This window comes from Leishmania braziliensis, chromosome 35 (genome assembly GCF_000002845.2).
Source record: "Leishmania braziliensis MHOM/BR/75/M2904 complete genome, chromosome 35".
NCBI lineage: Eukaryota > Euglenozoa > Kinetoplastea > Trypanosomatida > Trypanosomatidae > Leishmania > Leishmania braziliensis.
Window position 1 is genome coordinate 251,477 of NC_009326.2, and position 20,312 is coordinate 271,788.

General features: G+C 60.5%; 2 protein-coding genes across 2 annotated transcripts; both read left to right on the forward strand.

Annotated features, from left to right (window-relative positions):
• Positions 1–1,372: 1,372 nt before the first annotated feature.
• LBRM_34_0650 (conserved RING finger protein) lies at positions 1,373–5,191 on the forward strand (the record flags this gene model as incomplete). Its single annotated transcript, XM_001568128.1, has 1 exon — positions 1,373–5,191. One exon carries the CDS (start codon positions 1,373–1,375, stop codon positions 5,189–5,191), a length of 3,819 nt encoding a protein of 1,272 aa, XP_001568178.1.
• Positions 5,192–5,863: 672 nt separating this feature from the next.
• Positions 5,864–18,409, forward strand: LBRM_34_0660 (conserved hypothetical protein; the record flags this gene model as incomplete). Its single annotated transcript, XM_001568129.2, has 1 exon — positions 5,864–18,409. The coding sequence occupies one exon, from the start codon at positions 5,864–5,866 to the stop codon at positions 18,407–18,409; it is 12,546 nt and encodes a 4,181-aa protein (XP_001568179.2).
• Positions 18,410–20,312: the final 1,903 nt, after the last annotated feature.

Genomic DNA, 20,312 nt, shown 5'->3' on the forward strand with positions numbered 1-20,312 from the left:
GCAAAACCATGGGCGCTGCCCGCTTTGGATCAGGGCATGCAGTCTACCGGAATTCGTCTGCCGCCGATCGAGCAGCACGCGCCCGAGGAAAGGACGAGCAAGGACACGACGGGCCCATGAGACGCATGGCCCGATTCAACGGTAGAGGCGGTTCGTCCTAGGCGGCAAGGCTGTAGCCGTGGTGCAGCGGGGAGGTAGGTGAGGTGTGGTTGTGTAGGTCGACCTGCGGGCCTCTCGGTGGTGGTGCGAGGGGAAACGTTTGGGGGGGAGGAGGAGGGGCAAAAACGACACGCAGACCAAAAACAGGCACCCCTTTTTTTTCCGCCTTTGTGGTGATTTTTGTTCGTGTTTGGCTCGTACTCACACTTTTCCATTTCTTTTTCTTCTCCTCCTTCTCTTCTTCTCTCTGGCTTCTCGTGACTTGTTGTGGCCGCGCGCACGTGTGTGTGTGTGTGTGTGAGCTTGATCAGCCTGAGAAAGCGGTGTGGGAGGCTCTTCAATAGAAGCGAAAACAAAGAGAGGGGAAGTACTCTCTTCGACTCGACGCCTTCTCCACTCACTACAGAGACATGCACGCGGAGGGTAGAGGTTGAGCACACATTGCCCTCGCTCCCCAACTTCTGCGGCTCTGCTTACCTTCCCCCTCTACTCGGCGCATGCGCAGGTAACCTCAAAGCAGAGGCGCAGAGATTTGCGGGAAGAAGAGAGAGCGCCGGTGCATGTGGGCCACTTCGTCTTCTTTGCGCCCCCACCCCACCAACCCCCTCTCTTCTTTGTTATTCGTTTCGTTTGGTCTTCTGTTGTCGGCGCAACCACTGCCCCTCACCGACCCAGGCATGTGCACAACTGAGGAATGCAAAAGGTAAGCGTGCGACCATGTGCGCGGATCGCCGGTAAACGCCAGAGTCGCGGCGGGGCAGAGCTGGCGAAGTCAAATGCTGGCACCGCGAAGTCCCAGAGGAGGTATCTTTCCCCTCCTTCCTCCGTGCATTTTGCCGCTGTGACGTACTAGCTCACTTGACCAACCGAAAAAGCAGCGGCGGCGGCATGGAAAGGCCCTCTGACCCAGAGACCCAGTCCCTCGACCTGTCGTGCTACTCCATCTACCTGGTGCTCCTCCCTCTTCCTCACCCCGTTCTGCTCGCCCCCCCCGCTGTGTTCACCTCTGCCGCTAGCACACCGACGCACAGGCACATGATCTGCTCAATAGCCCGTAGTGTACCCACGTAGCGATTTTCTTTTGTGTGGGAGTGACACAGTGGGCTACTCACCTACTCCTCCATCACTGTGGAGGTCATAGAGAGGGTGCGGCACACGCTGCACCAACACATACACACACGCACACACATACACGCACAAGGACAGCGCCTTTATGGTGACTCAGCCTTCAACCTCGTTGCCCGCGCCGCAACCACAGGCTCATTATCATCATGACCAAGCCACCGCCACCTCACCGTCGCGCCGACCCTCGCCGATATCCCTCGCCAACTTTTCTTTCACGCAATTCTTCTTTGCGTTGGACGAAGCAGCAGCTGAGGAGCAGCGCGTCACTGCGGAAGCCACTGCAGCAGCCCCTGTGATCACCGTAACAACGGCGAGCACTCTGCCATCTGCGATGACGCCACCCACGACAATGCCCCTCGTCAGCGCCGCCACTCTCTCCTTCCACAACTGCGTCCTTCTGAAGCTAAGCCTCACGTGTGCTCTCTGCAGTCGACTGTTGCGGTACCAGCCCGCCGCCATCGAAACCTGTGGCCACTGTTTCTGCTACGACTGCATCAACAAGGCCCTGGAGAACGGATGTGCGCCACTGATGATCGAATGGCCGTGGTGTACACTAGAGAAGGAGGTGGGCGCCGCTGAGGTGCGATGGGCTGCCGCGACTGTGGCGTCCATATCAGCGAAGTCATTGTGCCACAGTACAGCGGCGGAAACTCCAGGAGACACTCCGCAGGCGACAGAGGAGACTGCAGATGGACACAGTAATCACGATGAGGTGCAAGTGGTGGCTTCTCCAGGACCACGGGCAACTCCCTCTAACGTTGCGCCGCCGTCACGCCAGCCGCGCAAAACACGCAAGGTGCGCCAGGTGTGCCCCCTGTGCCTCGGCCCTGCCTTCAAGTGGATGCTTGTTCCTCTGCAACCGCTAGCAGATCTCTGCAGCTCTCTACACTCGGCGTACCCTGGGTTGGAGGAGGCGCTTGGGCAGCTCACAGCAAGTACGCTGAACAGCGCTGCATCCAGCACGGCGTCACGGGAAGCGTCTGCAAACAGTGACGAAGCACAGGGACAAATCGGCAGAGACGTACAGGGGCACGTGCAACCTGCCAGCGGCTTTACCGGCCTCATCACAGCCGCCTTTGCGCCCCGCCCGTCACTGCCCAGCGCTGAGGACTGGCGGTGCAGTCCGGATGGGGAGGACGAGGAGGTGGAGCGGCGCCGTCGCCGCAGCAGCGGAGGGCCACGGAAAGAAATCACATTTGCTCCCGACATTGCATCGCGGGTGTCGAACATTCCTACCCCGATCGCTGCCGATGCCCACACAACTGCGAATCAGGCTTCTGGCCCTGTTGCTGAGGTCGCGTGCACGGCACACAACGCGGGCGTAGAAACCATCGAGGAAGAGCCCTCCGACTCAGCTGAGGCTGAGGAGAACGACGGTAGTGTGGCAAGAGAAGCATTGGCGGCGGCACTGAGCTGCAGTGCCGATTTGATTCCCGCGCCCGCCATCCCTGCCCCAGCGTTCTCCGCGGTGACGCCCCATAGACTGTCGCCCAGTTCGTGGCTGTGCGGTGCTGAACTCAACACGCCGGACCCAACGCCGCTGTGCCCAGAGGATCTGCTGGGGCACTCGCCTGCAGATGCCAGCAAAGCCGAAAACACTCAACAAGGCGGAAATGGGAATGTGGATTCGATGGTTAACCTTCACTTAGCGCCTGTCCACCAACACGCGAAGGCTGCGCAAGACACCGCAGACGCAGCGGCCAACACGAACTCCTCTCGCTTCGTGCCTCCATTCTTCGCCGCTCAACACCGCTATCGCGTCTTACTTGACACTCCCCTTACACCGTCCGTCAAGAACGATGGGCTGTGGCTGGTGGTGACGTCTCCAAGGAGAAAGGGAGAGGCAGGTAGACTGGCGCCACCACCAACGCGTCTGCCGGGGCCACCAGACAGCATCGACGCGATTCTGCGTGCACGCGCCTCCTTCACACCAGAGTGGTCGGTCGTGTGGGACGGAGTGGACGAAGGGAAAAACGTCAACAGCAGTGGCGGTGATGAAGGCTGCTCCTGTACGATGGCACCCGCGAGCCAATGCCTCTACTCCACTGTAAGACTTGCGGAGGTCGACGAAGAGGAGTGCGCTGTCCGTGAAGAAACGAGCGGCGAAAGTGGTGTCGCTGGCGAACATCGACGTCCTGTCCCGCCGGGGGCACCGTCAAGGGTGAGCCGTCATACGGTGAGAGACGCCCTGGCCTCTGTGCACATACAGGACGTCTGGGACTTGCACACAGCAGTGGTCCGTCGACACCCCCAGCTGCCTTCGTGCTTTGCTGTTCTGCGGCACGGTTGCGTTCGCTGGCGAGAAAACCTAGCAGCAGCAGCAGCAGCAGATGACAGTGAGTCTGCAGTTGACTCGATAGGCAGCGGTGCTATGCACCCCCCGCCACCGATCCTGTGCGTGGTGGGGCACTACCCACGGCAGTCGTGCGTGTCGTGCCGAGGCGACTCATCAGGCTTACGTCTTCTCCCTAAGCTCACCCCGACTGCTTGCACAGCGTTGGTGCTGGGTGTCCCATGCCTGGACGTGGCGTGGGTCACGGCACCGACATCTGCGCCTTGGACGGAGCACGCCGTATCTGGGTGGAAGACGAGCACTGACGTCGTAGGTGGCGCACCATTACCTTTAAAAAGTGTGCAGCGGAGGCTAAACGCATTTCAGAAGGGGTTGGAGCAGCTGACGGCGGTGCCTCGCGCTTCTTCTTCACCACAGCACCTCACAGAGCCACTGCCGGCCTCTTGGATGGCCACAACTCAACGCGCGCTCTTGACACACCTGCACCCCACCACGCAAGCATGCGGCACACAAAACGACGCTAGCACCACCGTCCCTCACGCTGCTGCAGAGACGTACCTGTACTTCCTCCTGCCAGACGGCGCCACGCGGCAGTTGAGTGAGATGCTCTATCATCAGTGGATCCGTGACGAGTCGTGTCAATCTCAGCGGGCAGAGAATACGTCTCCGGTGGCACCGACACCTCCCCCATTATCGTCGCGCAAGCGAAGCAGAGATGCGATACGTGACAGCAGCGTCGTACACGGTATGGGCGACTGGTCGGTGACGGACGGTCACCCGCAACGAGCTTGGCGACGTCTGCTGCTGGTGGCCGGTGGTGCAGCAGTGGAGCTCTCGCGGACGCTCTTCGAGGCCCTCGTTGCAACCGCCGCTGCCTTAGAAGGGGGCGGCAGCGTGGCCAAAGAGCGCAGTGCGACGGACACAACCTCTTTGGTGAATTCACTGACCTCACACCTGCGGTATCGACACACCAGTGACACCGATAACTTGTGGATCCATGTGGATGTGGCGGACGGCTGGCGCGAGCCACCGCCGCCGTCGCCGTCGGCAGGGAATGCAGTTCACTCCCACCGTGCACAGCACACGCTCTTCCTCCTCTACAGCGTGGCGGTGGCACGTGATGTCTTTGCGCAGCTGTTGGAAGTGAAGGATGTGCGCGTGAAATCGGCGTGCGGTTCACCTTATTCTTCATCGCCGGCGTCCGTGTCACCGTCGACGGGAGAACACTGCGCCGCTCGAACCTGCGCGCATTTGCGGCGCTTCAAGGCTTTTCTCGATCGCCTCGCCACGCTTGTCTCCCTCGCAGCGGCGCCGGTTCTTCCCGACTGCGCCTCCGTGCACGGCGGTGCATCACACCGACAGGAGGCTCGCCCGTCCAGTTGGTTGTTGGAGAACATCGCGCAAGGACGCCGTAGTGCCGGCAGCAGTGTTGCCATATCGCCGCTGTCGCAGACGCTGAGCAGCAGCGAACCAGCAATGGAGCGCCGCAATGCTGCTTTATTCTCAATAGGCGAGTGTGATGCAGGCGGCGAACGGCACGTTGGAGAGGCAGGGCATCTTCCACCGCAGCGGGTTGGAGTATATCGCAGTTTGCTCTACACCGACACGCCGTAGCAACTCAGCACCTTCTCGCCTTACGGGCAAGCGGCTCGGCACGCGCTCACGTATTTACTCTCATCAAAATGCAAAGAAGTATGCGACGTGGCAACACAAACCAAAAGTAGTGGTGCAACACACATACATACATCAAGGCCCATGTATGGGTGTGCGTTGCTTGTCTTTTGCAGACCACTCCGTGTCCTCCTTGTGAAGATGGTCACCACAACCATCACCCCTCCTTGCGACCCCCTCTACACTTGTATGTAGGCTTGTGTGGGGTAGTCGAGCGGGTTGGGGATGCGTGACGTTGAGTTGCTCGCCGGTCAAGCTCCTCTTCCTCCTCTACCCACCTTTCCTTTCTCCGTCCTCGCCCTCTCTTACTGTTTCCCTTCTCTCCTTCGCCAGAGTTTGGGCGTGCGGATTGTCGCTCGCGCCGTTCAAAATTGGCAGCAAACGAGCAGCGTCTGGCGCATAGTGGCAGCGCTCCTGTGGGCGTGTGTCTCCGTCTGTGCCACCACCCCCCCCCCCTCTCTCGTCCTCCTCTTCGCTTTAACGCAACGGAATTTCCTCCCCCCTCCCCCAAAAGAAAGAAAGCATTAATCGTACTAACAACGGATAAACCCGAATAAGCCACTCGCACACACGTGGCGCATCTTAATCCCAGCACCTGGTGAGCAGGTGAGCGAAATGCCGCCAAAGAAGAAGGGCCATACCCTCGTGGGGAAGCAGAAGGTGTTCCGGCATGCCGTCGAGCATGTGCGCCTCGGGCTGGGACACACGGTTCTCGGCAACCTCAGCCTCGGTCTCGCAGCCTCGAGTACGAGCGCTGCGGGAGGCAGCTCGACAGCAGGCCGCCCTGCCTTCTATCTCGAGCTCAATGAGCAGCTTCTTTCGCACACCTCAAAGGACTTCAAGAAGTTCCGCTGGGAAGTGCTGGAGTTGTGCGAGACGGACTCCCTCTTTCAACTGCACCATCGCCAGCTTGCTCAGAAGCTGCTGGCTTGCTTGATAGACCGTGGAACGCACCGCGCCGACGAGACCGCGGATGCGTCGATAGGCTCAAAGAAAGCAAAGCCTGTGTCGGTGCAGCAGCAGCCCGGGGATGGGTCAACGACGCAGGCGTACGAGGCCTTTGCGCGACTGACCATTGCGTTTGTGCGAGACATGGGCAGCAAGTTCCTGCCCTACTTTCAGATCTTTCAGCAGGCAGTGCAGGCTGGCATTTACGACCACTCTGGGCACATGATCGTGGACACAGCTCGGCTGCAACTGGTGTTCACCGTGCAGGCAGCGTGGTGTCGCGAGCTACGCGACTGCTGGGCCGACCCAGCTCACACCGCTCTCGTCCGTCGGGTGGTTCAGCAATACGTTGGCCAACTGCATGACACAAAGGAATACGTGCGGCGGCTGTCGGCGGAGCTGCTCGCCTTTTTGTGTCGTCTGAGCCGCCAGCTGCTGCCGCTGGTGGTGGAGGAGGCATGTGGTGATGTGCTGCGCAGCTACGAAGAGACTGCAACCGCCACCACCACCGCCGCCGCCGCCGCAGCAGCAGCAGCAGAACGCGACGGGGACGAAGCGAGTAGTCGTGGCAGTGCCAGTGAGCACGACGGCGACAAGGAGGTGAGTGAAGAGGAAAACAGTGATGGGCAGAACTTTGTTAAGACGGCACTGGTCGCAGGAATTTGGGTGAACAGCGCGCTGCTGCTCGATTTTGTACGGACGACGCTACCAAATCATCCAGTTGTGGATGGGCTGACGTACTTTATCGCGGAACTATTTCGCGGCGTGCGCGGGTCGCTCAGCTCCTCCTTTGAAACCCACCACGTGCGGCTCCTGCACATTTTCCAGATGTTGACGCTGCAAGGCGGAGACGTGGGGGAGGCGCGCTCGTCCGTTGATGTTGTGCAGCGCTTGCACGAGCTTCGTCACCCGCTCGTTCCCTTCCTCGACGCCGTCAACGAGGAGGACGAGGCGCTGCAGCACACCCGGAAGCAGCGGTCTGCCGACCTTCACTCCACGCGCTGGTCTGCCGTCTTTGGGGTGTCAAATCACAGCGAGGGGGGAGAGGAAGGTGCGACTGTGCATAGCGTCAGTGATGTCCATGGGGCCCAGTACCTTCTGCGCAGCATAGGCAGCCTAGCACTGGGCAGTGCTGCTGCGATAGTGCTGCGTGAGACCAAGAAGCACTCAGCCCTCCCTCAGCAGGACTCTTCCGACGAGAATGAGCTCGGCGACAGTGCTTCAGCGGAGGCGCCGGAGGTAAGCGGTGCCGTCTCCGCTGTGAGCGGCGCCAACATGCGCCCCAGCCACCGCATTCTCGCGGCGGCCGTGCTCAGCCTCGACTCCACCAGCTTGTCGCCGTTGGGGCCACAGTACATTCACTTCCTTACGGCAGTGATGGGGTCTGTTAACTTCGCGCTGTGGGTGGACAGTCGTGAGTCGGCGCTACTGAAGCGCCTCGCAGCGCAGCTACTCGCGGTACTTCGCCAGCGACATTCCCGTGCGTCTTTCGACGCTGCCACTGCAACGGAGAACGCTGAAGCTGATGCAACATGCCTGCTGGAGGTGGCGGCTGCCGCTCTCGGCCTTCTTTCTCCGCTCTGTTTGTCTCCCTACCTTGGCTCGTCCGCGGGCGCCGGCGCCGATGCATCTTCGTATCTCCTACAGCTGCAGCAGTGGTTTGTGCCGGTCGCCAAGGCAGCTGTGCACGTGTGCGTCAAGGCAGCCGCCAAGGCGTCGCCGAGCATCACGCGGTGTCACCGCACTGAAGAGGCGCACCAAATCCTCTTCGCTTTCGTGCAAGACGTGCTGCAGAAGAACTACGCTTTCGCCCTCGAGCAAGAGCGCCGCATCGCCGAGGAGGCTGACGCACGTGATCTCGTGGGAAGGGAAGGCGGTGCACGTCGTGCTGACAGCATCGATGACCTGGATGACACCCGCGAAGATGCCTACATATCAGAGGATGATAGCGATGCGGATGAGAATGACGAGGGGGATGCCTACGCCGCTAAGCGTGCGCTGCAACGCCGCGAGCGCCTGCGCATTCCGTCCTCCCTTACTCCTTTCGCCCTCACCCTACTGCACACAATTGGCTTGGTCCTCTGCCAGGGCGCCACAGCGGACGTGCGCGAGCTGCGCAGTGCTGCTACAAATGCGGCCGCTATGTTGACCCCGTCCGACGGGGCCATGATCACCGCGCTGCGCCATTCAAACGTCCGCCGTGCGGTGCTGCTGAGTCGACTCCTGCAGGATCACACGCAGCACATGGTGGTGAGCCCGCTTCAACAGCTGCTCCGCCTCAAATCGATGCCGTCCGCCTCAGTCAAGGCAAGTAACACCAAAGGAAACAGCACTGCTGCAGAAACGAGCAAGGAAGTGTCGATACGAGACGTACTCGAGATGATGTCACTGGAACTTCTCTGGTACTACAAGGCAACGCAGCGCTTTGCGCCGTCCTCAATCGTGTCGGAGGCAATGGCGTACGTGTCTTGTGCCTTGCCACCCATCCAGCTGCTGGTGTCGACCACAGTGGCGACATCCTCCTCGTCCTCTCCCGTGAGGACGGCCCTCCTGAACCTCCTGCAGAGCATCGAGGAGCAGGACCAGGAAAATGCGAAGTCCTCTCAACCGGCTGTGAGGACAGCCGCAATGACGTCGTCACTAGTTCGCGCCACCGCATTGGACCCAGCCGTCTACGCGTTATACGCGGAGGTGGCGGCCATGCTGGTGCAGCTGACCGCCGGACCTTCGGCACGCAGCAGCACGAAGTTGTTGAAAAAGGTAGCCAAAAAGAGACAGCACACCGTCGAGGACGCTGTGTGTGACGACAGCACCATATGCTATGGTGATCAAGAGGGCCTACATCACCTTTGCCGCACCGTGGCGGTGCTTGCACATGGTTTCCAGCAACTTCGCGCTGCCACATCATCACGTGGAGCTTCGGGAGGCAGCAGCAGAAACAGCCTTGCTGACGAAAACCCGGAGTTCGCAGCTGCAACGGCCGCTGTCACGGATGAGGCACGCGTTCAGCTCCTACACGGCGCTGAGGTGTTGCTGCACGCACTGCTCCGGATGCTCAGTCTCGACGCGAACAGTCAGCTCTGCGAGGATAATGCTGGGACTGGGGTCGCTGCCCTCATGCCGATATGTGGCAAGCCTGCACATGCAGCGGAGGTGCTTCCTGCTCATACACGCACAGCCCTGCGTACTCTCCGTGCAGCACTGCCAAGCGCTCTTCACAGAGCGTTTGTACAGGATGTGCTCCTCGAGTGCCTCGCTGCCCCGATTCCTGGTCTTCGCCTATTGGCACTGCGGCTGCTACGTCTTGTGTGCCATCCCTCCCTGGACACGGTGGATCGTTTCACCGATGCCCCGGTAGTACCGCTCGACCTGATTGATGCGCTGCTCAGAGCCGCGCATTTCAACCCGCTCTCGCACACCGGCAAGCTCGATGGCATGCGACAGGAGCTATCCCATCTGACATACCAAGTGGAGTCTGGCGTCATCACACACCCGTTCCATCGTAAACTCATTGCGCACACGATGATTGGTTTCCTGTACATGAAGTTCGCCGGTGCGTGGGCAATCGCGTCGAAGGTGCTGTGCAGCTTGGTAGCGCTGGAGCAAACGAGTCTGCCGAACGTCAAGGACCTCGATGACGACGACCACAACACTGAGGAGGGGCGTGATGAGCAAGGGGACGAAGCGACGCTGATCGCTAGCAGCAGCAGTACAAGCCTCGCCACACCGGCGCAGCACCACGAGTCGAAGCGTCGCCGGTGGTTGGAGCCGGTGGTGTGGAACTCCGTCGTGTGCGTTTACGCCAGAGCCCTGATCATGGGTGACGTAGTCGCCACCAGTCGTGTGAATTCGTCGGCGGAGGTAGTGCCCTTGCGTAGTGGTGAGCACACGGTCGCCGACGACACAGATGACGCAGCGGCCGCCATCATATCGTGTCAGGCGCAGCTCGCCGGGCTGCCGTGCCTCTACGGCATCCACCTCACCGACCAACAGCGCCACGCCAAGGGTGAGCTGGTGAGCCGTGTCTTCTCCAGCACCCAATACAGCACTGCGGCGGTGACGCTGCTGAACAGCACCAAGGCAGATTACGAAGTGGTACGCTGGGACCAGCATTGGGTCGCATCGCAGCGTTACATGAACAACTCAGGCAGCACAACAATGGCGGCGACCAGCCGCAAGCAGCAGCACATCAACGCCACCACAGCTGCCTTGGACGCCACCTCCACCGACCGCTCCACTCTTGCCGAGACATTCCTCTCCATAATGGAGGCGATGGTGAAGTCGAGCTCCGCAATCGATTGCAAAGTGCGCCTCGTGGAAGATGTCGTGCTCGAGCTTGTTGCGGTGGAGCAGAATCGCCATCCAGACGGCATCAACGGCTCGCAGCTCCGCAAATTCGACAAGCGGTTGGAAGCTGCAATGCGGGCATGTGCCACCGCGCCGAGTGGGGTGCTGACCGCACACCAGCGCAAGCGTGTCGCCGCGGCTGTGCAGTGCGACATTGACGCCCGAAACGCACAGCTGCAGGGTATATTCCTTTCCTACCTCTCCGAGGCGAACCCGCGGCTTCAGCGCGTGGCCGTGGACAACCTCAAGCGCCTGCGTGTGGAGCCGTTCCACACATATCACGCAAAACTTATCCCGTATTGCGACAGCATGAAAAACCTCTTCGCCTTCCTCAGCACCTTTCACGTCGAGAGCGACGTGCCGGCGCATGACGTCGTCGCGTACGTCTCATCAGCTCTGTCCCTCGCGTTGCCGAAGTTGCTGACGAAGGTATCCAAGAAAAAGCTGAAGGATCAGGCGGTGCTAAGTCGGCGGCTGATGAATTATCTGGAGCATCTTACTCCGTCGGTGGCAATGAGCAGCAGTGCTGGTGCTGCAAAGGACCCTCTCGCAGAGGTGTTTGACCAGCTGCTGCACCGCCTCTTGTCCTTCGCCATGCCGGCATCGACTACGTCGACGCCCGTGGCTGCTGGCGGCGCGAGTGCGTACGACTTTCTCACAAACGTGTGGATGGACATTGTGTACGGAGGATGTAATGTGTTGCCTGCGAAGGAGGCAAGTGGCGGTGCAACGGGCATGGCCACCGTCTCAGAGCCGCGCCGGCGCACCAGCCACCACGGTGTTCGACGCCTTGAGCGCTTCATGAAGCAACTCGGCAGAGCGCTGCGGCTTCTGGAGGTGATGCTGCACGCTGTGGGGCAGCGCTTCTCGGTCTACGTCTCAACGTGCCTGCATGTAGCCCTCCAAGCCTACCTCGTGGCGTGCAAGCAGTCGCTGCGTGCACCATTGGACGACCTTCTCACGAGCCTCACTAGTCACCAAGTGACAGCACAGGAGGAAGGAGTGCGGCGGTGGGCCGCCTTGCTGAGCAAATCACTGGCCAACAGCGCTATCTCGACGTCTATGGCCCACGTCCGTCGCGCCGCCATGACGACTGTGGCGCTGTTGTTCGAGCAATTCCCTGAGGACGTCATGAAGGTTCTGCGTGGCAGAAGTGACGCGAGCGTCTGCGGGAGTGGCGGCGCAGTGGGCAATGATGCCGCCACTCCCGCGCTCCCCCTCTTCACGCGCTACCTCAACATGCTCTTTGAGAACTCCAAAGGCACCACGCTGGACTGTGACAGTGGCACGCTTGCCATCAGCGCCAGTCGGCGCGGCGTTGCGGCGGGGACGAAGGGCGCTGTTACCCCGGTGCTGCGCCTCTTGAGAGCGTGGGTCCGCAGCCCGGCCCTTCTTCCGCTGTTTTCCGCCTACGCGAGCATCGCAGTCGGGACACTGGAGGAGGTGTTTGCCATGAACCACAGTGCGACCTCGGTGCACCGTGCCTCGCCGCAGGCTCTCAACGAAGGTCTCCACTGTGTCTCGGAGCTGCTGAGCTACGCAGACGAGCAGGTAAAGGAGCTCCCTGCGGTCTCTTCGGTGGCTGCGAGCAATAAGGGCGGAGTGTGCCGCGGTCGCCTGCCGGAGGTGACGACGTTTCGGCACTCCTTCCTGGAGCAGCACATTATGGCCATCTTCACCGCCCTCTACACTCTCCTTACTTCTGGCGCTGCGCGAGAGGAGGAAGCCGCGGCAATGTCAACAGGCTCGGTGGAGGCGGTGGCGGCGCGCGCGGAGCAGCGAAAGCCGTCACGCAGCGGCAAGCCGATCCGCACGGCCTCGCCAAAGGGTCGCCAGAGTGCGCGCAACCGGGAAAGGCCAACGGCTATCATGTCTCTCAGTGTGCCCATATGGCGAGAGTTGATGCGCACCATTGCGCAGCTGTCGAGATTCCTGCGTGTCGACTCGGCGACGTCGACGTCGGCGTCCTCGCTGTCGAGCATGATGAGCCATCTACTCGAGCTGGCACTGAAGATGGTCGCCCATCCGGTGTGCATAACGGACTCGTCTACAACGCAGATGGTGACGAGCATCGCCCAGGCCCTGATGGAGCAGGTGGCGGAGGTCGACTGCCGAGCCCACTGGCAGCCATTGGTGCGGCTCTTCAACTTGGTTGCCAGCCCACACGCCCGGCACACACTCTGTGCCATACTCTCGGTGGCGGTGTCAAAGCTCACCCTGCCAGGATCGCCGCTGTCGGTCAGCCCATCACAAGTGGTGTGGTTTCGTCGCCAGCTCACCGCAGCGGCGCGTGCGGTCGCCTGCTTGAATAGCTTTGAAAGCGACGAGACGTTTGAGCGGTACGATTTTGACCTACGCTACCACACCCTGCGCTCTCTTCACAGTTTCTTCGCTCACTTCGGTAACTACGGTGCCCTTCACCGTGGTAGCAGCAGCAACGGTGAAAGCGACACCAGCGGGGTGCGGAAGGTGCGGGCGTATGACGGTGCCGAGGATGTGCAGCTGCCTCTCGACAAAGAGCACGCGCCAGTGCTTGCGGCCGAAGCAGTGGCAGTTTTGGCTGCGAACATCCTCTTTTTCCTACGTGACCCCGAGCAGACAATCCGCGCACTTGTGCTGCCGTTGCTACACTCGATGGTACGCTACGCCTCCCTGGGTGGACAGCGCGGCAGCGGCGGTGCAGCACTCACGGAACAGCAGCTGGCGTACAGGACACAGCTGCTGGAGAGTACGCTACGTCACGAGGTACTCGCCTCCCTGCGGCGCGGCGTCGTAGCCAAGGATGTTCACATTCGCTGTGCGCATATGCAGGCACTTGAGGGCTTCGGACGCCACTTCAGTGCTGAGTTTCCCAGCTTTGCTCTGCTGTACTCCCCCAACACGGAGCAGAACTTCTACACAAACGTCGGTCACGTCCAGCATAGGTGCCGCCTACACGCCCTAGCGGTGCTGCGGCAGCATGCTGCGGAGATGAACGTGCGTGACGTGTTGCGCGTCTTTGTGCCGTTTCTGATGAGCGCTGTGAAGGACTTTGCGGAGGGTAAGCGCAACCAGGCCAACCTCACGGAGGGTCGCGCGCGTGGCTACTGCGATGCCGTGCTGCTCACAGTGAGCTCCATTGCGGCAAGCCTGCCGTGGATGGCGTACTACCGCGTGATGTCGCTTTTTCTTTCCAACGCGAGTGCAAATGCCAACTTGCGGGCAACGATGCTGCGCGGTGTGGTCCAGGTGCTCAACAACTTCAGTTTTCTGGACAACCCTGCTGAGACTGGCGGGGAAGGTGCAGCGCCATCGCTGTCGACCACAACGGTGGCGCCCTTGGACAAGGAGAGGGAAGTCGAGGACGACGAGGTCAACAACGCTGACGATGTGGTGCGTACTGATCTATCCGCGAAGCAGCGTGAGTACCGTCGCGCGAAGGTGATGAGGACGCTCGAGGTCGACGTACTGCCGCAGCTGTACAGTTACATGTGTGACAAGGAAGCAAGCAAGGCGATCAGCGGCCGCGGCGCCGTCAACCAGCACAGCATCACTGCCGTGCGTCGGGAGCAGGAGCGCGAAGACGCCGCGGGGACACAGGCAAAAAATGCGCTTCTGCACCTGCCCGTGGCGATGGCCATCACAAAGATTGTGAAGCGTTTCCCAGAGGACCGCTTCAACGTGCACGTCGACCACCTGCTCGACGAGCTCATCAAGAAGCTGCGCACGAAGAATGACAAGCATCGGGAGAGCGCGCGCCGAATTATTGGCGCGATGCTGCAGGAGACGGGACCATCCAAGCTGAAGTTCGTCGTGACAAAGCTGAAAGACAACCTCGCCCATGGTTACCAGCTCCACGTGCTCGGCTACACAGTCGTGACGCTCCTGCACCAGCTCTATGAGCCGAACAGCAAGCTTCTACAACCGTCCAAGTCCTCCTCGTCCACTGCAGTGGTCCCCTCCTCCCACCCGCCCACACACGGCGCTCCTCACGATCCGGTGCAGGAAGCCCTTAAGGGGTCCAAGAAACATCACCGGCGCGACAACTCGTCACCGCCGCCGTCGCGCCGGCAGCGCATGGAGAAGGCTTCGGACGACAATGACGGCAAGAGCGATACCAACCCACCACCAGACGCGGAGGTAGACCCAGACACCGCCGTGGAGCGCGCGGAGGAGGCGCTATTGCGAGAGCTTGGCACTGCCACGCACGCCGGGTTCGACTACCGGTACGGCGTTGACTGCCTCACTGAGGTGCTGAACGACCTGCTGCTCATCTTCCTGGACGACTACCTTGGCGAAGTGGGGGTGCAGAAGGAGCAGGTGGAGGTGATGAGCACCATGGTGGAAGTGAAGCGCAACCGGGCGCTGCAGGGCTTCGCTTTTCTCGGCAGGCACTGCGACGCCGCGACAGTTATGGAGGCGTTCCTTCACCGCATCACGTGGGTGCTCACACCACCATCCGACACCGCCATCAGTGCGGGGGAGCTGCATGGCAGCGCCCGAGCCCGCGCGTTGCTGGTACAAGAAATGAGGAGCAAGTACAGGACCGTCAGCAAAGGCGGGAGTGCAGATCTGATTTTTGTGAACAAGGTGCGCCTGCTCGCCGTACGCGTTGCACGCTCGCTCATGGCAAACCCGACGATGTCAGTGGAGAAGTCGTTTGAGCAGGTGCGCCGCTTGCTCGACCAGCACAATCGCACGCGTGAGGAGAAGATCGCCGCGTTCGAGGCGAAAGATGGCACGCGTCGCATCCGCGGCAACGCGCACCTCATCCTCCACGCGGCAGACCGCCAGAGCCGCAAGGAGCAACTGGATCAGAACTACCTCGTCGCCCCAGTGCCGGAGCGCGTCGACGTCGATTTCAGTGCTCAAACCGTCCTCGCCACTCAGCAGAAGCAGAAACTGCGAGTGTACCGCGGTCGGTACGGGAAGGAGGTAGTCGAGGCGGCGAAGAACTTCTACCGCGAGGACCCGGTCACCGCCGTCGTGCTCGATACCCTCGATGAGTTCCTCTTGAAGTTTCTGCTCAGCGTGCTAAAACAGGTGCTAGGGATCGGCAAAGAGAAGCGTTACTCGAAAGCGGCCATGAAGCTGGACATGCTGCGCCACCACCGAGCGCAGCAGCAAAAGTGGAGGATCGATGGGGAGGACAGTGCGACGTCAGAAGACGACGAGGCTGTCCAAGAGCAAGAGGACCACGTCGATCAAGCGCAGGAGACTCACACAACACGCAATTCGGAGGAAGAGGATGAAGAAGAGGGCGGCGCAGCGGGCACCGACGCTGTTGAGAACAACGAGGACGTGGACGGGCTGGGGTCGTTTGCGGAGGCGCAAGCAGTGGCAGAGGGGGACGCGAAGCATGTCACCCGTCAGGCGCGTGCCGAGACACAGCTGGCAACGGCCCTCCTAGCCCCCGGAAGCGACCTCACAGTCACCTTCACACGCGAGCACCGTGGCCTGCTTGAGTCGCTCGTCCCCGCTGTTCTCACGTGCCTGCAGGGCGAAGGCAGCGACGCGGTCGTCGCGAACGCACTCGATTGCCTGCTCGCGCTTGTCTCCCTGCGGCCACCGCTCGACGCGGTCAACGGGCTGCAGAAGGAACTCTTCGAGACCGTGACCAGTTTCATTGAGCGTGGCTCCGTCATCAAGCAGCGCGCCATGCGCCTCACGGCAGCCATGGTGGCTCACCAAAAGTACGTCGTCTCGGAGTCCAACGCCGTTCAGCTCGTGAAGCTCGTCCGTGCTGAGGTGATGGAGCGGAATGAATACATGTCCGTTTCCCTTAGTCTTCTCTACGCCATCCTCGGCAAGCACGTGCATATCGCTGAAATTTACGACTTGATGGACATCATCACAGAGCTGCTGCTGCACTGGAGTGCGCATCGCGTCATTCGGCGCCGCTGCATACTCATCCTTGTCCGCTTCCTGTTGGAGTACCGCCTGACACCGGAGAAGTTCAAGTCACACATTGACCTCTACTGCCGCAACCTCGACTACCCGGAGCTGACAGGGCGCACGGCGCTGCTGGAGCTGCTTGACGCGCTCGTTCTGCGACTGCCCGCCGTGATCCTGCGCGAGGAGGCGCCAGTGTTGCTGGTGCCGCTAGCGGCGACGGTGACGGGCAGTGAATGGGTGGAGTGTCGCTGGCAGGGTGGCACCGTTCTCCAGCACCTGGCACGCTGCGCCGGCGTCGATGTGCTGGTCCCTATCTTGTCATCGTGGTTGGCCACCACGCAGTCGCGGGCGACGCGCAGCATGGGTATGCAGACATGGGCCGCCATTCTCCCTGGCCTGGCAGAGTTCTACGAGCTCAGCGCCGACCAGAACGGCGAGGACGAAGAGGGAGACGAAGACGCAGCAGCCGCCAAGGCGCAGAACCGTGCCGCCTTCCAGGCCTGTTGTGCGTGGTCGATCTCAGCTGTGCTTGACGGATGCATGTTCGATCAACTGGCGGCCTCGCGCCGTAACAAGCAGCTCAATCAGCTGTCAGCGAAGTCACGTGAGAAGGTGGAGCTCGAGGGGTGGGCGTACATTTTCTATAGCTTGCGCGCCGCCGAAACAATGCTGACGGCGCTGCCACACGAGCTGTACCCGCTGTTGGCGCCACGTCTTCTACCCCACATCATCGAGGTGCTCCTTCTGCACACGCACCCGTGGGTGCGTGCGGTGGCGATGCGGGTGTTGCGAAACTACCTCTACATCTACGTTGAGCGCCACTGTCGCTACCTGCAAGAGGACGCGTGGCAGGCGTGGACGTGCCATCAGGCAGGCAGCGACACGACCGAGGATGACGCCACGGCGAGCAAAGGCTGCGGCAACGTCTCTCTCATATTCGTCACGGAAGTGGCCAACACGCCCTCAAAGGCGGCCGTTGCTCAAGCCTTGCAGACCCTCCAAGTCTTCTTCAGCCTCGTGAAGCGTCTCCTGGGTCTCGTGAGCACGTCTGATGTGGCCATGGAGACGTACAACGCCCACCGCGCCATTGCCAACCCGACTCGAAGCGAGTTACTCAAGGTCGCCATCTACGTGCTGCGAGCTCAGACCCAACTTGCGCTCTTCGCCCTGACACGCGCCGCCGCGGCCGGTCGGCACCGCTACCATCGAGATGTCCAGCAGCGTGTGCGCATCATGTACACGTCGCTGCAGCATCAACTCTGCTCCCTCACCTCTCCAGTGGTGCATCAGGAAAGCCTTGTGAACTACATGGTGCGCAGCACCACGCTGCTGCAGCTATTTGGCGGCTGGATGTCGGTGCTGCCACACGAGATGGCGGACACTCCCACTGACGGAGAGGCGCTACACCTGGACGACGGCATTTACAATGCCCAGGTGCGGTGGCTGACGCAAACCCAACTCTGCCCGGCAGCGTTGCTACGCAAGTGTGTGGTGCCGTTGCTTGGGCTAGGGCTGCGAGCGAAGCCAATCTCCGAGGAGATCTCACTCGTTGCCTTTCAGGTGACGGGGGTGGTGGTGCAGCAACTGGAGGAGCGCCGCCACGAGCTGACCGCTTTGGTTTGTGCGAGTGAATCGATGGAAAAGAACGACGACGAGGCGCCGTTAGGCAAGAAGCGACCGCGCTCTGCGACGGCGCTGGACACAGTTGACGTCAGTGACGAAGCGGATGCCGCTACTGGTCGTGTACCCTTGGATGCGGTGCTCGCTACACTCAATATGCAGCTTGCCAGCATCAACGGCGCTCGCCGCGATCAGCAAGTAACACAGAACACGAAAAAGGCGCTGAAGCGCAGCCGTCGACAGATGGTGCTGGAGGAACGCAAGCAGACGCAACAGTCCCGCTGCCGCACAGCCTCGTCCCGGAGAGGACGCAAAGAAGCACTTGTAGTGAAGAACACGCCCACGACGAAGACGTACCGCCGCAGCGCGTAGCGCCTCTCCCCACGAACAAGAGGGGGGAAGTGACACACGGGTTTGGGCAGCAACACAGTCAACGTTGCTCTGAGCTCGTGCTGGCGGCAGCGTGTGGGCGGGACGTGCGTTCCTTTACTACGCTAAACCTCTTTCGCTCCCCTACTAACGCACCAACAGACACACCAAGCAAGTCGGGAAAAGGGCCAATGCACAGGGTCAGGTGTGCGTGCACAGAGGGAATCAGATTCCGGAAGCGCGCACTCTGGAGCGCTTGCCTCACCAGCCCATTCCCTGCATTGGGCATGCTCACTGACAACGCCATTCTCTTTCCGGCATGCCACGCACTCGTTGCCATTGGCGCGTCTCTTTTTTCTTTGTTTTCAGTTGAGGTTTTATAAAGTTGTGCTCGCATTGCTCTCTTGTTGGTTAGCTGGTTGGCATTTTTGGAGTGGAATTGGTGCGGACTCGCGTAATGGTGACTGTCTCCCTCTCGTATGTTAACACCCTCTAGTCGCATAAAACAGAACCGCGTGCTTGCTTCAAGACTGGCGGCACTCCTCAGCTTAAAACAACAGGCAGGAGCGACAGAAAATGCAAGAAGTCATACGAGGCGTTTGTTTCTTTTACTCCTGGAGAAGAACTCCCTGCTTCTTTCCCTTACTCTCGCCCTTCACTCCAGCGTGCGCATTGGGTGCAGATGTGCAGGCTACACTGGAATAGCATCTGGGGGTAGGAGTAGAGATGACAAGAGTAAGCGCTTTCACGGGCTGGGCTGTTTCCTTCTCGCCTACACTTCCCTCATTCGGGAGGTGTGAGGGGGGGCGACTAACGCTACCCCACCCTCATCACGCCTCTTTTTCATCGCCTTTATGCTTGCTTTGGGTTCTCTTTGACTCTCCCCTCCCCCCCCCCCCCCCCCCCCCCTGTCATGCAACTCGCTTACTTACGTACACATCAACAACAAAAACTCTGTTGGTTTCGGATATATCCGCCCCACCTACTCTCTCAGGGGAACCGGTTAGTGGCAGAACGGGAGTCATTGAACAACCTACAGCGGACCCCGTCGCTGCGTCAGCATCATCACCTCCTTCACGCACCGCACGGGTGGCCAGCAGCACGAAACGAACAGCGGAAAAAGAGGGTGATATCGCTACAAGAAAGAGATAGCGCGGGTGTCACATCTCAGCTCTGGCAACGAGTCCACGGCCGCCGAGTGCGTTGCCTGTGGCGCCCTCTGCGCGTATACGGTGACAGTAGCGCTGGCCTCTTGGGTTTGGGGCGGATATCGCATCTCTCCGGTCAAGCCGCTTGTCCTTTTCTGTTGGTGTTTCTAGAAAAGGGTTGCTGTTGTTGTGTCTATTTCGTGTGTGTGTGTGGGTGGGTGGGTGGGTGCGTGTGTGTGTGTTTCTCGTCGTGTAGTGTAGACTTCTCCGTATCCTCAGGTACGGGTTACTTTAATAACTCCCATACATACATTGCGGCGCCTGCTCTTAGCTGAGTCACTCACCTGGACGGGCAGAAGCAAGCCTACCCTGTTCACCTCTTTCTTCCCCTCCCCCGATTGTCAGGCTCAGCAGCTCGTGGACTCGCCCGGTTCTTTCTTGAACAGCAAGAGAAGGGGGTGGTGGGCAAAATGCCGGCAAAGAGGCTGAACTCAGCGATGGCAGCGTCTAGCACGGCAGCACATCCCCCTCGCCGGCGCTCCTCAGCGCTATTAAGCAGCAACACGAATGGCAGTGAACGGTGGGTAAGCGCGGCATCATTTCCACCAGTGGCGACGGTCGTCCCACTACCAGTGAAGAAAAGTGGCCTCAAGTCGCATACCTACAGCAGCGGCGATGCCAATGCACCTCACGTCGGCACCAAAGTCCTAGCAGCCACCGCCAAGGCGGCTCCCGCACGATCTCGAGCGGCCGCCTCC